Source organism: Halyomorpha halys, unplaced genomic scaffold (genome assembly GCF_000696795.3).
Source record: "Halyomorpha halys isolate HHAL.00 unplaced genomic scaffold, Hhal_1.1 Scaffold13.1, whole genome shotgun sequence".
NCBI lineage: Eukaryota > Metazoa > Arthropoda > Insecta > Hemiptera > Pentatomidae > Halyomorpha > Halyomorpha halys.
The window spans coordinates 1,542,033-1,559,176 of NW_027104938.1; the positions used below are offsets into that span (position 1 = coordinate 1,542,033).

Genomic DNA, 17,144 nt, shown 5'->3' on the forward strand with positions numbered 1-17,144 from the left:
TATATATATTAGATTAACTTAATTTTTCATCTATAAATATTTTTAAGGTTTGCAGTTCCGAGCCAATTATACATCCCCAATGCTGTGCAGAAGTGTTGTGCTCTCGTTCATCAGTACTAGTGATCTACAATCTTTCATTAGCCTGGTGAGGATAATAGTGGACAGTTCGAAAGATGAAGATAATGACATTGCTGGGAAAATGTTACTAGATCTTGTTCAATTGTCAAGGAAGAACAGATCGCAATCGTTATCAGCTGTTCTAAAGGTAACGTTTCAATTTTAGAAATAAACATTTTGACTATGAACGGCACCCACATAACCTGGATAACTTGTCCATGCGGTTTAGAGAATAATTATTGTTTATTTTAGGCATATCTTGATTCCGGTTTGGGGATTAGCCCTCAAGTGGCCGAAGAAGTACAAAACATGCTCAACGGCACGGAACTCACTTCTGAAATTGAAGAACTCCTTTCAAAACTTATTTCTTCTGAACTAACTCCATTGGAACTGAGTAGGCCAGCTCAAATAAAGATGGTTTCGGTAAGCTATATGGTTAATTGTATAATAGCTATATGGTCAATTGTATGTTAGCTATAAGGTTAACTGTGTATAAACTTTATACATGTATAAACTTTATACGTTATATTAGTTATAAGTATTGAATCAGTCTTGTTTCAACTTTCTTTGTAAATAACTAATAAATAAAAATCTATATTTGTTTTTTTTGTAATTTATATATTGCTATAAATTGTTATGGGGCTTTTTTCTAAATGTTCTTGATTTCCTCGGGAAGGTTATTGGCTGGTTTGATTTTTTTGGGTAAAAAAAAAGTTATTAACAAAATTAATCATTTTTGGCATGTAGCTCAGAAATTATTCATTTTTTTCATGGTTATTATATGTAAATCAATTTGTCTCTTTCCAAAGAATAAGAAAAAATTATTACTGATATTAAAAAGATATTTTATTCACTATAAATAACAACATGTTGAGGATTTAAGTGGGTCAACAAAATCTTTTTTAGGAAAAAGCAAATCATATTTGTTTATAGTGCCTTCTGAAACGTTTGAATACTGTTTATCAAAGGAATTAAAAATTAATTTAATTTTTAAAAAATTCGTATTAAAGTGTTTCAACGTGCTAAAAACGAATATCAACTTTGTTTCACTCTTCAAAAATCTTTTACCACACTTTGAAAGGTCAGTAATTCTGAATTTTTTCAATAATGTACTATATAATGTATATAATGTATTATATAATAACTATTTATATTTTATATAAGTATATATAGTTGACCGTAAAAATTGATATATAAGAAGATGGTCAGGGTTGCGGTCAAAAGTGAAACCAAAATAGTTTACAACTATTTATTTTCCGACGTTTCGCCCCACTTTGCAGGGCTTCATCAGGGCTAAAAAGATACAAAATGATACAATGATAAGAATAAGAATACAAAGGTAAGATACAATGATAAGAATAAAAACAAGTAACAATAGCAAGAGTAAAAATTTCTTTATAAAAATACGTAAAATATAAAGCTATAAAAGTACAGGAGATGTATATAAAACAAAAACAATACGGGGAAAGGGAAAAAAAAAAAATAAAAATTATATAGAGATAAAATAAACGTCATGAAAGAATAATAAAAATAAAAATAAATAATAATAATGATATAAAATGACAATAAATGAGCAAAGAGCAAGTCAGGACAACATACCTGTTCAAATGAATCGGTTGAACAGAAAGAAACAATGAAGCAGAAGCGTGGATGACTGGAGAGGAGGTAGGCAGCAAACTGTATAACGGTCAAATACGTTATATGTTCAACTGATTCATTTGAACATGTATGTTGTCCTGACTTGTTCTTTGCTCATTTATTGTCATTTTATATCATTATTATTATTTATTTTTATTTTTATTATTCTTTCATGACCTTTATTTTATCTCTATATAATTTTTTTTTTTCCCCTTTCCCCGTATTGTTTTTGTTTTATATACATCTCCTGTACTTTTTTAGCTTTATATTTTACGTATTTTTATAAAGAAATTTTTACTCTTGCCATTGTTACTTGTTTTATTCTTATCATTGTATCTTATCTTTGTATTTTTATTCTTATCATTGTATCATTTTGTATCTTTTTAGCCCTGATGAAGCCCTGCAAAGTGGGGCGAAACGTCGGAAAATAAATAGTTGTAAACTATTTTTGTTTCACTTTTGACCGCAACCCTGACCATCTTCTTATATATTTATATTTTATGTATTATACATATATGACAATATCATAGATAATCATAATTTAAATCTATTGTCTAAAAGAAACATAATAAATCACCTAAATCGGAATAGTATTAACAATTATACAGCGAAGTTAGTTGTTACCATTTATATTCTGTTACCAATTGATATCAAAGTTTCAATAGTGTTCAATACATCCTCAAATATAGCAATAATATTCTGCTAATATTAAAGTATCTCAATAGTTGAACTGTTTCATTAGTATTTTATAGTTTTATTTTTCCAAAAGTATAATTATTTTATAACGTTCCTTTATTAATAAAAATGTGGTTTTATTAATGATAATTCATATATTTCTTAACCTGCATGGTTTTACTTTGCACTCACTTTTTAAATTATTTTGATTTTGATGTCTCAAGTCAATCTATGCTCTATACCTTCCCAAAACAGATACTGTAAAAAAAAAAAAATAATAAGAAGAACCCTATTACCACCTATATTTTTTCTTAGAAGCTCTTATGTCTGATATCTCTCACAAAGTGGTATTTGATTCTGAAATTTAAACTCCAGGTAGATTTCTAGGTTTAGGCAGATGGAGCTGTTTAATTTGAAATTGATCACAAAAAAACAAAACTACTTAAATTTGGTTGTGAAAAATTCATTTTTATTTTAAAATATATAAAAAAAAATTTTAAATAGTTTTAACTCCCCCAGTGGCTTAGGGTGTGTCTGCCTTGTCTCTTCCTGTCGTACCTACTGGCCCACTATCCTTAGCCTTTAGCGGTTAAAGGGTTTATTGTATGTAACCTTATAAGTTTGTGTTAAAGCTAAAAGATTAATTGACCCCACTGGGACTGGATGTACTAGCTCGACTGAATACTATGTCAGTTGGCTTTTAACTGTTTTAAGTTCTTCAGCAGGATTCTGTACAATTTTGTAGATATGGTGGATGTTAATTATACTAATTGATACCAGCCCTAATGCAATTATACTGTAACAGTCAGCGAGCACGAAGTGCCGCTATAACCCGCCAGGGGCCATCACTACAAGCATCTAAGAAGCTGTATAATTGTATATAATGTTATTATTATAAAAATACGATAACTTGTTCAAATGTATATATATGTTAATATGTAATATGTAAGAATGTTAATTATAAAATAAAAAGAGATTGAGCAAAAAGATTCTACGGAACTATCTCAAGTAGAGTTAAAAGAGTGAATCCTCAGTGATAACCGATCACATGAGCCCTTCAATTGCCACCGGGATTGATCCGTAAGATAATGAACCAGCCGGAATGGCCCCTCCCCATTCTTTGTTAGCCCCCGGCTATAGAGCCACAAAATGTATAAACCGCCTTCAGCGGACCATGTTTTGCTCATCTTATAATGCCAGAAGGCAAAACAAGATAAATTGTACTTAGTGTATATATTAGATTTAAGTTGTATATAATTGTAAATGTTAAAATAAATAAAATAGGAGGTAAGAAAAAACAACAAAAAAAAACCGTGAGATAAAGTCTTTTCCCGGTTCTAGTCATAGCACTAGTGGCTTACTCTCTACTTGAGATAGAGAAGTTCATTGCTAATCTATTCTCGCAAGAGTTGGCTTTTATTATGCTCACCTTAGATGATGGCCTATCTCATCTCCCTTTCTCCAGCAATCTTAGTCCGTCTGCTTCATCTCAGCAGCTAAGATTGTAACCTAATCCTTAACGGTTACACTGGTCCATCCTGCTGCTTCATCTCGGCAATCAGTGTAATTTCCTGACTCTAGTCCGTCCGCTTCATCTCGGCATCTAGAGCTGCACCTAGCCTTATCAGCTTACTGGTCCGTCCACTTCATCTCGGCAACTAGTAACCTGGCTCCTATCATGACAGTTCTAGTCCGTCCGCTTCATCTCGGCAACTAGAACTGTTACTCTACCTCAGACTCTCTCACCTAGACCTCCTCTACCTAGTCAGTGTCCAGGGCTCATCCCCTGGCACGGCCTTCCTTTCTAATCTAGTATTGAATATGCCTTGTCGTGGGCCTTCTGTGAAGTGTATATCAGGCTGGAAAACCGCCTAAGACCAGACAACCCCAACAACACATACAATAAAATTGGAAATAGGAACAACAAATAGCACTAAATATAAATAATATATTTTTCTAAATGTTTTACCATTGTGCGTAATTACATGTGAAAAATACAAATTAAAACAAAGAACATAAACCATTAGTATTTTATTTAAATAACTAAATATTTTCGGCTGTTACAAATTTTCTTTTCTTAACTCATAATATTTTATTAAATTCATGTTCGTCGTCTGTTATTTTTGTTTTAAAGATAGATGAAATTCATGTAATTTTTTTTTTATGGATTATATGTATTATTTAAATTTTGAAAACTAATTATTGTTAAATTTACATTTTAGACAGAAAATGAACTTATCAGACTTATCAAGGCAGCTACTGCTAGAGGTGAACCAGCTTGGAACTTGAAACGGCAACTTCTAACGTATTATTGTTCAAACAAGGATCTTGAAAAAGCTGAACAGTACAAGAAGGTATTTATGAGTTTATTTATTAACCGATAGATTACTGCATTTCAAATAAATGACTATATAAAATAGATGGTTAAGGTTGGATTAGTTTGGTTTATATGTCGGGTGTTTACTGGATGGAAAAAACGTCCAAAGTCAAGGAATTTCGCTAGTCGAGTGATGCAAGTGAGATTTGGCTGTCATGAATTAGAATCATTATTTATTATAAACAAGCGGCCAAGAGCTATTCACCCTCACACAGGTATTAAGGAAGGAGGAGAGACTTAAAGGAGATATTGATAATTAACAACACTGTTTAAGCAAAAAAATAGTTGTCGATCCTCTAGAACTCGCTATCTCCTTCGAAATGGTGAATCCATCTCGGATTAAATAATAAGTTTAAGTATTGGCTTGTGATATCTCTAAGCATGGAAAGGCCATCGAGAGCCACTGACTGTAAGAGACTCGGTTTAAGTTAAACAAAGAACTCTTATTTTGGCCTTTATTCATTGTATTAATGCATTTACAAATACTACAGTAAATTAAAAAAACCAGAGTTTGGCTATTTACAAAAAATTGACAGAATTTAAAATGACTGAAGTGGCTGTTCCTTAAATAGTGTTTTCTGTCATGACCGCCAGATCTTGCTGTAACGGCTCTCGACCGATCTCGCCTGTGATGACAGCTCTTAATGGTTTATTGGAGGACCACTAGGCAGCTGCAGGCTGTTTCAAAGTTATTAATAATTATTTATAGAAAAGTTTGGTAAATAAAAAATTTCATATACAGATGAAAACAATCAAAGGGTCTAGTATAAAGGAAGAAATATAAATTTATTGTTGCACTGAAATGTTTAAGTAAATCTTTTGACGTAAACTATCATTTGTACAGTAAAATCTTATCCAGATCACTTTATTTCCCTAATTTCTCATGCTGATTCCTAGGTATAGCTAATTTCAATTTTAGTAGTTCTATATAAGCTATTTTTTTTCCAAGACTGCTCTACTTGTTATTTAAATTTTTTTATGGTAAGACATAAGCCTGGAATGAAATTTTAGGTGCAGATTGGGAAGTGTTGAGGTCGACAATGCGTATTCAGTTTATAATGGTAAGGTATTTGACAAGGAAGATGATTAGGTAGAATGAGACTAATGTGAGACAACTGTTATATCTCAGAGGATGGTAACCTCATCCTACCTGATACTATTCCTGTAGATAGGAAGGAGGTATGTGACCCGGAGGGTAGTTAGTCAACCAGGTCCTATGATAAGAGAGAAAGAAAGAGGATTGAAGGGGAGAGAACATGCCAAAGTTGAACAAAAAATAACAACTCTTTAGAAATCAGAATCGGCTATAAACCAAAAATATCTCAAATTTTGGTTGTGGATCAGTGTTCAATAAAGGATTCTTTAAGACCCTTATTTATAGGCCTAGTGCCAGTAATGTCAGTTTCCTATTACTTTTCGTTTTTAAGCTAGACCGTTCTCAAACGGACACCCAGACCATTTTGCAAAGGTAGGTTTTTGGATTCATAGGGCCTCAAAAAATGTATTTTCCTCGAAAATTGGAATTTAAAAATTTTTCACGATTGTAATACGAGGGTGGTTTGAAAAGTTCTCAGAATGTACTAGAAAGAAGTGTCTTACCTCGGTGGAACTGTTTTTATTTTTCAACATAGTCTTCATGTAGACTAATGCATTTGGTCCAGCGATGTTCCAATGCCTTGATCCCATCTCAAAAATTAGATTGCTCCAGGCATGCAAAATACCTCCCCAATTCGGCTGTTAGTTCTTCCGTTGTAGAAAATCTCTGTCCGCATAGGAAAATTTTCAGCTTGGGGAAGAGATGAAAATCTGATGGTTCCAAATCAGGTGAATAAAGTGGATTAGCAACAATTCATACCTCAGCTCATGAAGTTTTGCTATGGCATTAGCACTTGTGTGCGGGCTGGTGTTGTTCTGATGAAAGATGACTTTTTTCCATGTCAAACCAGGCCTTTTTTTCATGTATCTTTTCCTGTAGTTGGTTCAGGAGGTTTACGTAGTACTACCCCATAATTGATTGGCCAGTAGGAAGATTATCTATCAGCAGAATACCTTTTGCATCCCAGAAAAGTGAGGCTGTGATCTTTCCGCCGGAACTGACTGCCTTTGCTTTCTTTGGTGGTGGTGACTCAGCATTTTTCCACTGCTTTGACATCTATTTTGTCTCTAGGTTATAGTAGTGGACCTAAGTTTCATCTGTAGTCACAAACCGGTACAAAAAATCTTGTTACGCTTAAAATGGGCAAGATTTTGTACGGACATTTCCAATCTAGTGCGTTTATGGTCCAATGTTAAGAGCCATGGCACCCATCTTGCGGTTAATTTTTTCATTCCCAATTCTTCGGTTAAAATTTGATATACCCATTCAGATGACATCCCTACAGCTTCAACAATCTCACACACTTTCAGTCAAAGATCCTCCATGATCTTTTTGCGATAAATTCTGGGGTCATAGCATTTTTTGGCTGTCCACTACGCCAATTTGATTTCCATTGGCAGTTCACGATATCTATTAGCACTCTAATTAAAGTTAGTTGAATGTACTATAAAGTAGTTTATAATGTTCATCCTAATAGAAGTTATAGTTTTTATGATATTTGAAAAATAAATTAACTAAGTGTTGATTTCTAATTGTTCGGATAAAAGTATTGATTTATGATAAATATATCTCAGGAATCATTTGAGGTAGATAGGTCTGGACACGTAAAGCTAGTTGAATTTACTATAAAGTGGTTTATAACAATTATCTTCGTAGGAGTAATATTTTTCATGATATTTGGTAAAATAAATTTATTTCTTGTTGTTCGGACAAAATTTTATATGCAAAATTCGTATTATATGTGAATATCATAAAAACTACTGCCCCTAAGTGTCATTAGCTACTTTATAGTACGTTAAACTAGCTTTTATTTTGGGTGGTGGCAGTGATCTGTTCATCAAATGGTTCCTGAGATTTCTCCAAATTATTTCACTAACTACTGATTTTCAGTGCATTTTTTATGAAATGTTGCTTTTTAAAAAACTATATCTCTGGAACTATTGAACGTAAATATTTATATTAGGGCTCTTCTTTTAGTACATTTACTCTTCTTTAAATTATGTTCTATTTTGTTTTTTAGAAACAAAATAAACTGCTGTGTAATGTAGCAACCCGATGTATTTTGGCAGCATGGATGAATAAAGCATTTCTATATCTCTGTAGGTAGTTTTAAAGATATGGAGCTGCAAATGAAAAATTAATTTTTTTTTTTAATGTTTTGAAACAGCCACCATTTTGTATTTCCCTACCTATACTTGACAGATTCATCAATTTTGTCTAGTAATTGTACATAGTTCTTGTTCAATGACTGCAGCCTGGGGTATAGCATGAGAATACAGTTATTGTTGATTATAGAACTAGTTCTGATATTTACTTAGTGGACTGTTTAATGGGACAACAAATATATTTAATACTTAATAATTTAATGGCTGATGAAGGGATTGAGAGTAGAAAAATAACTTTTGAAAGTAAAGATCATCTAATGACGGATCAACTAATCGCTTCCCTCGTTTTCAAAGTAATGGTGGTTGCTCAACTCGGCCAACAGAGAGCAGCACATTAGCTAGCAGTGCCTTATAAATAATTAAATTGAATTTGCTCAGAGGAGGGAGTTCCCTGAACAGTTTTAATTTAAGTAATAAAAAATTGAGGTGAAATAACTGACTTACTTTTTTTCCACTGGGCTCTTGTACTATATATTTTGTTGATGTTATTGTGGAATTTTTGTGTACTTGAGTAAGGCATTGATGAATCTCTTAAAAGTAATTTCAAATCATTTGTTTTGCTGAGCCATAGAAAAAAACAACTTGTCTTTGTTATATGTATTCTTAGTCCTTAGTTATTATTAGGGATAGGATTTTTATGTTTTCACATATTTTTACCTGACCATGATCTGCGATTCCTTACTAACTAAAGATGTTTCAAGACATTTCTGGCCAAAAGAAGCCATTTTTAATTCACATATTTTTAAATATTTGGCCTTTTTTACATATTTTTACATTTTTTGTTGTAAATCACATATTTTCTGAAATATTTGTTATTTTAAACATATTTTTAGATATTTTGTCCTGAATCACATATTTCCTTAAATTATTTGTTCAATTATAAATACATTTTTCACAGCAACTATGTAAAATTCAAGAGAACGCAAGAAACTGAAGGGTGAAATTTATCATTTATCATAAATAATGGGTAAAAATTCTATATCTTCGTCTTTTAACATGAATTAAAAGCAGTGGCAATAATAAATTTTCACACAGAATTGCATCGAGAATTTCTCAGAATCAATTATAAAGAGCAGGAGTCTTACTCCTGTGGCATTTCCCTAGAATTTGTTTGTTTATTCCTCTATCCATTTCTCCGTTTCCCCCCTTCTTATGGTCCTTTCTTGTCTTGTTTCACTCCCCAGTCAGCATTTAGACCTTTTCGAGTTAAATTGTTTTTGATTGTGTTTTAACATTTTTTTAGCATGCCTAAAATTTAGTCAAAGTCAAAGGATTACGCTTTTAAGTTGAGTTACGGTTTTAGTTGAGTTCGGTTTAAGTTGAGTTCGGTTATTCAGTTAAGTTATAAAATTACTAATTAATTAGTAATTTATATTGTTGAATAATACAAAATTTATAAATACATATTATTTACATATTTTTTAAAAATATTTGACAATTTATTAGCACATATTTATGTACATATTTCAGATTTTTTAGCACATATGTATGTACATATTTCAGATTTACTTATTTATTAGCACATAAAAATCCTATCCCTAGTTATTACTATTATCAGAAACTGAAATAAGTAAAACGGAGTCATCTTTATTTGTGTAAATAGTATATATTTAAAAGGTTTTATATTATATTATTTTATTTGTATTTACTTTTTAAAAAGTTTTCTAATTTATTGAAAATAAAAAAAGAATGTTGAATTTTTTGTATGCTCCAAGATGTATTAGTTATCTCATTCAACTCATGAATGTTTTTTTTTTAATTTTTCTTTTTTTTTTTTTTTAATAGGAATTGGAAAATGAAGGCTTTGAATTTCTGATCGGTTTACATGTGATGATGATGGATCTATATATTCATCACGAGAAACTTCAGGAAGCTTTGGAGTATTATAATAAAACAATTCAAAACGAAGAGATCGAAATTGATGCTAGTAAAGTGATTAAACTTGCTGCCTTTATGGTGAAGAATAACATGATTCAGGGTAAATAATAGTTTAACTGAATGATTGATATTGAAAATAATGATTACAGAATTATTAATTGTTCATGTTATAGAAGCTAATAAAAAAAAAAAAATAATAAAATAAGAGGGGATTAAATCAACTATATTAAGGATATTCAAGATGCGTTAAATGTAAAATGTTTTACCATGTTAAATGCTATAAGTATAGGATTATGAGCCTTATTTAAAGTCATGTCAAATGCTAAATGCATAAGAGCTCCTAGCGGATTTTCTGACTTGTTTTATAACCTTTCCTTCCTAAACTTCATGTTATTGTTTACTTCTAAGTTTGGATTAAATTAATTTATCACAAAGTGCCTAAAGTGCAAGTTCTGTGAAAGTTTGGCCACTGAGTGTCTTGTTGATCTTCAGACTTGTGAAGGAAGAGAATCATGATGAGTTAATTGGCAACTGTCATTACATTATTATTATTGTCATCCATTGCTTTATTAGTTGTAAAAACATACTAACACTATCAAAACACAAACTACGAATAAGTAACCTAACACGACAAGAAACAAAATGGTGATAAGCTCAGCTGGTCTGTTGCATGACATCATTCTCCATTTAATAGACCTAGTAACAGAATCTCAACCATGTTATATGTTATATGGTTTTAACATAGTAAAAGAAGGAAATATTTCTCCATTTAATATGAATTTTTCCATTTTACAGGTTTTAAAAATGTTAAACTAAAGATCATGAATACCCCTAATGTTAGATACAAATTTTAATTTCAATATTCTCTTTTGAAGTTTATATCGTACATTACTAAAATAGTATATTACATAAAATGGTACAGTATGTAGTTGTATCAATGGATTGACTTTAAATATTTAGTAATGTATTAATATTTATAATTTAATTTTTACCTTTTTAGAAGCAATTGACTTGATTTCTAAGAGGAAGGTGCTCGATGCTGATCATCCAACTGACAAATCATCTCAATATAACATGTCTGCTTGGAGACTTCTCAATACTTTGGCTGAGAGTAAGGATGCTGAAAACCTACGGAAGATGTTTGATCTCCTCTTGGAAAAAAATTTTATTTCACCCAACAATATGCTGCTCGGCCCTTTGATAAAAGTACATCTTTTAAGGTATTGAAAAAAATTACACATAAACACACACATATATATACATTTTCTCATTTCTCATTTCCAATGATGTTGGCAATGTTCTCATTTCCATTAAGTTATTCATGATGTGTCATATTTTCATCATTATAGCATAGGTTGTCAATTTAGGTCATGTTTTTATTTACCGTTATATTACAGGCTCCTATGTTAATATAATATAAATGCATCTGACAACAAGTTTTTATTATTTCTAGTAGCTGACCTGGCCATTTTTATTGTTATATTTGAGGATTTATATGGATTTAATGAACACAACTGATAGATTTTAAATAAATTACTGCATTTAGTTAAAATTAAACATTTATGTATACTTTGTTATTATGATTTGGTAAAATAAATAAACACATTTATGCAATAAGATGGATTTCAGTATCTTTAAACTTTCCCATGGTGACAGAAAGCATTTTGAAAAAAATCACACATAAATTGGTCCAGTAATTCAAAAGTTTATAATGAACAAAGAATCGACTATTCCCTTTTGTTTAAATAGATTTTAATTCATGAAATGATAAAATAAAATTAATCCACTAAAATATAAAATAAAAAAGATTAGTGGACTTTTGTTGTTTACTACATTTATGTTTAGAGATTATGATGAGCCATTATTAATTCTCTCATTTTATAGTATTTACTATCATTCCAATTTATTGCACATTGCTTAGTACGTCATCAAAAAAGACCATGGAAACAGTATGATTTTCGAGTAATTTCTTTTTTTATGAGTTAAAGCTATTACACTCGGTAGCCCAAGCTGCAAGAAACATTACCATGGTGTTTGGGATAGGGTGTTGTAATAAACGGATCGTTCGTGGATGATTTCAATAATTTATTGTTTTGTTTTATTTTAAAAATGAACAGACCTTATATATTATTATAAGCAATAAATATACCAAATTTTTTGGTTGGTTCCAATTTTTTAACTTCTATATCTTATTTTATTAATATTGAATTGTATTCTTGTCTTAAAGGAATGATTTGGACTCTGCTCTGAACGTTTTTGAAGAGTGTTGCATGAAATACAGAGCTACTCCTTGGAAGAACGAGATCGCTTGTGGGCTCATACAAAAAGAGGATCCAGTCTCTTTACAAAAGTTAACAGATCTCTCGACACAGATTCATGGCGAAATTAACAGCCTTTATGATCTTGTTTTGTCTTTTGTAGAATGTGGAAGAATAAGACAAGCGAGAAAAATTCTTGAGGTACGTGTTTCCAATTTTAAATATAAATTATATAATACTAGATAATTACAAAAGTCTTTCTGCATCCATTTTAATCGTTGTCCGACTATAATGTTTGATTAATCCTCTATTTAATTATAACTAAATACAGGTCAACAAAAAAAGAAAGTTTTTTTTGTGTTTATATTTAAAGAATTAAATTTTGACTGATTCAATGATAATCACAATATTTATTTGCTACCTACAAAGATTACCTTTGTAGAAACAAGAATGATATTTGGGACTTTAAGCGAAATTTGCACACTTTTTTTAAATATAAAAGGAAAATGGTCAAAAGAACTCAATACTTTACCATAAATGGGTGTGGTCCAAAACTCAAATAGTAACTGTTTATTGTGAGCCAACGTTTCGCCTCACTTTGCTGGGCTTCATCAGGGCTAAAAAAGATACAAACAACTAAAATAATGTAACAAAGTAAGAGAATAGTATTTTTTTTTTCGTACCCTTCATTAAAATAAATTAGTACATCATACATATATAATACGTGAAATGCTCATGCTATTGTACAATTTCCGGCGCTTTTTAAATATTGCTCAATTTAGCTATCTGTAGCTAAGCAAATATTTCAAAAGTGATATAGGACCGTCGCTACATGGGGGTCTGCAGAGTTATCAGAATTCCGTCCTCCGGCGAATCGTCTGTGGAACTACACTACAGAGGGCCAGAAATACCACCATCCACCAGGAACTCCAGCTACCCTCAGTGCCGGAGTATATAGGCCGAAGGCACATCAAATTTTTTGATGGGCTTAAGGCCTGTGCCAACCCGCTCTTTAGAGATATCGCCCCTCCACCAAGACCTGGGAGGTGGCAAAGCACTGTCCCCTTAGTAGACGTCCTCGCCGAGGGAAGGACTTCGGGCTCTGCAGCTTGAAGTCATCACACCACCACCACCAGCCGGAATGGTCCCTCTCCATTCTATGCAAGCCCCCGACTAGTATGTTACCAATGTGAAACCGTCTTCAGCGGACCCTGCAACTCAACTTATACTGCCATACTGCAAACAAAGTCAGTATTTAATTTGTATATATACTCTGTATTATCATATATTTGTAATAGTAATTTGAAATAAAAAAATAAAAAGGGGTCTTAGTGAGGCGGAGATTACTTTTTTTTGTGTTATGATTTTCTCTTGTGAGATTGTTGCACATTTTCTCAAATTTAAAAAAACAATGCTGTAAATTATTCTGTTGTTTATGTAATTATGGATTTATTTAAAAAAATCGGAAAATCGTTGATTGACCATGTGTATATAAAAGGAAGATGGCCCAGGTGTACTAAAAAGAACTGAAATAGTAATTAAACTATTTATTGTGAGCCAACATTTCGCCCCACTTTGCCCCACTTCATCAGGGATAAAAAAAGATATAAACAACTAAAATAATGGCTAAAAATGATTTAAAATATGTGAAAGTTTATATGAAAATGAATAAAGTAATTTAAAGGAAATTGAAATAAGATTCTAATTCACTGTACATTGAAAAGTATAAATATGCAATAATTACATAAAAGTATTAGACAATTAATGAGAATGAAAAGAATAAATGATAAAGTAGATAAAAGAGAGCTTTAAAAATATAGTACACACTAAAAGTAAAAGGCGGAATATAAGGGAAATAAGAATAAAATTAAGGCCAAAAAAAAAAAGAACATGGCGGAAAATAAGAATAAAATAAAGGCCAAGAAAAAAGAAAATGGTAGAAAATAAGAATAAAATAAAGGCCAAGAAAAAAGAACATGGCGGAAAATAAGAATAAAATAAAGGCCAAGAAAAAAGAAAATGGTGGAAAATAAGGGGAATAAAATAAAAGCCTATGTAAAAGAAAAATCATGAACAAAACAGGACACTCACCTTTCTGAATGAGGGAAAGCTAAAGAATGAGTTAAATGCAGATGTTAGGAACAAGGCAGAAGAGAGGGGAACTTTGACGTTTAACTTATGACGTAACATTTGAAAGCTATAAGATATAAGAAGGGCCGCCCGTAGCTCAGTGGTTAAGCTTCTTACCAATTTGATGTCTATCGGCGGTGTCAGTTCGAATCTGGCCCGAGGTGTTACTTTTTTCATTGAGTGGCGGTCCCACCAAATTAAAAACCTTGACTCCCAACCATGTTGGCAGTATAGGACTCCAATGGGAGTCTTAGCCGAAAAAAAAAAAAAAAAAGATATCAGAAAGGTGTCCTATTTCATTCATTATTTTTCTTTTTTCTTGGTCTTTATTTTATCCTTATTTTCTGTCTTTTAGTGTGTACTGTATTTTTTTATTTATCTTTTATCAATTTTTTCATTTGTTATTATTTCCGTTTTGTAATACTTTATTTTCTTTAATTTACTTTGTTAATTTATTATAAACTTTCTTATATTTTAAATCATTTTAGCCACACCTTAGTTTACTTTTATTTCATGTTATCTATTCTCTTATGTTTTTACATTATTTTAGTTGTTTGTATCTTTTTTAGTCCTGATAAATCCCTGCTAATTTTGGCTCACAATAAATAGTTTAATTACGATTTGAGTTCTTTTTACCGAACCTCTCTTCCTTTTATATACACACGGTCAATCAACGATTTTCCAATTTTTTTTTTATTTTTTAAATAAATCCAAAACTACATACCCAACAGAATAATTTGCAGCTTTCTTTTTTAAAGTTGAGAAAATGTACTACAATCTCACAAGAGAAAATCACAACACAAAATAAAAAGGCTATCTCTGCCCTACTAAGACCCCCCTGGGAACAATAGTCCTGTATCGCTTTTGAAAAATTTGCTTAGAACGGGAAAAAAAGACTTGGAGATAACTAAATCGAGCAATATTTAAAAAGCGCATTAAATGGTAGCATACTTATACCTTACTTATCTGACTTTTCAAACAGTCAATTATAGCAAGTAGGTTGGTTGATGTACGACATCTCACAATCTCACAAGAGGAAATTATAACACAAAAAAAGGCAATCCTTCCCGGCCGGACCTGCCCTAATAAGACCCAATCTACAAGCAAAATGAGCTCTATAGACCAAGTCTTTCCAAAATTTTAGAGCTAATGAAATATTGACAATTTTCTAAAAAAAATAAATCAAAAAGTGTCTTAATTTTCTCTTATTTCATGAAAAGTCATCAAAAATATCTGTTCTGTGAGAACAATCATGTAGGAAAAATTTGTTTTTAATTTCATGAACTTTTATTTAACCTCATGAGAAAATATGTAGGCTCAATTTTTCTCTTAAAAATAGCAGATAACAAAAAATATGGGGTGGAAAGTGGATTTTCAGAGAAAAAGTATATCTAGTTGTTATTATCACATTTTTTTATTTTATTACAAAAAAGAAAAAGAAATATAAAATGAAAATCTTTTATATGGAAAACAGAACTTATTTATTTCATATAAATTTTATTGTAATTCAATAATTACTACTTGGAAAATTTGTATAAAGTTAGAGTACAATCATTTCTTTATGCTCTATACACCCAATTTTTATTTTATACAATAAAAGTCATAATGATATATTAATAAATCCTTTTTAATATAATTTAATTGTGATTATGAAGAAATCACCTCCTTGCACAACTGTTGTTCAAGAAACACTTCTTCCTTACAAAGTTCTGAACCCCTAACCCTTCTTGGGTTTTTGTGGTACAGATTTTAATTTTGAATAGTAATTAAAAAATAATTACAACTAAAACATTTTTAAAGAAAAACTTTCCTTTAAAATAGCACTTGTCAAGCTATTGCCCTCACAATTTTTGGAGTTACTTAGTAATATTCGGGAAAGTGGCACAGGAAGAAATGAAAATTTTATTTCGAAAACCGGGATATAAAATTTGTTGACCAGTTTTCTTTATTCCAACTGTCTCTGTCTTCTTTCCTATTTAAAAATTTCACTGAAAATGTTGGGAAAAATTATCATTTCTAATCTATTCAAAAAAAAAAAAAAAAAAAATGACCAAGTTGTGTTGGTAACAGCCAAATAAATTTATATTGAAAATATGAACTATTCCTCTTCTTGTAATATTTTTTTAATTGTCTTTCCTTTTATAGACACCTGGATTAAGGAGCAGAACGCAGCGCCTGAACTCAGCAAGTGAGAGATACGATAGTGAAGGTCATGTGATCCATCTTGAAAATTTGGTCGAAGTCACAAAAGATCTGCATCATATAGACAGAGGGGATATTTATTATCATCTTCTGTCATCTTATTGTGAGTTTTTCTCTGATTATTCTCTGATTTTTCTCATTTATTTGTAATTTTTTATCATGAGGAGTAAAATCTATTTTGCTATGTGCCTAAAACTCCATATAAAGAATTTTTGAAATCTCTTTTATTGTGTGATGCATATCTCAGGATATCCAAGATCAAATATTTATAAGTTTCCTAATTTATAACCAGCTCTCAAAGAATCAGTCAAATGCAAATGCTATGGGTTGTAATGATTCTAAACATTAACTTAAAATCTCCCTATTAATGTATTACACACAACTAAATTGAAAAAAAATAAAAGAAGAGAATTATGACAATTGACAATGGTTGTAAGTGTTTCTAAGGTTGCTTTTGTTGTATATAGAGGCAACTTGATAATTGACTTAAACCTTTAATAATATAAATTTATTTGCTTGAAGAAGTTTGTCGGGGGGTGCGGTCAGCAAAGAACAACATAAATAAACAAAACCATATTTATTTATTTTGTGCCGACGTTTCGACCTGA

At 30.9% G+C, this 17,144-nt stretch overlaps 1 protein-coding gene across 1 annotated transcript in view; it reads left to right on the forward strand.

Moving 5' to 3' along the window:
- bsf (bicoid stability factor) overlaps positions 1 to 17,144 on the forward strand; it is a 69,171-nt gene that overhangs the window by 25,202 nt on the left and 26,825 nt on the right. The window contains exons 9-15 of the mRNA XM_014418822.3: positions 48 to 265; positions 370 to 540; positions 4,653 to 4,784; positions 9,854 to 10,046; positions 10,947 to 11,166; positions 12,174 to 12,405; positions 16,480 to 16,639. Coding sequence (XP_014274308.1) covers positions 48 to 265; positions 370 to 540; positions 4,653 to 4,784; positions 9,854 to 10,046; positions 10,947 to 11,166; positions 12,174 to 12,405; positions 16,480 to 16,639 — 1,326 coding nt within the window. The remainder of the gene's footprint in view (positions 1 to 47; positions 266 to 369; positions 541 to 4,652; positions 4,785 to 9,853; positions 10,047 to 10,946; positions 11,167 to 12,173; positions 12,406 to 16,479; positions 16,640 to 17,144) is intronic.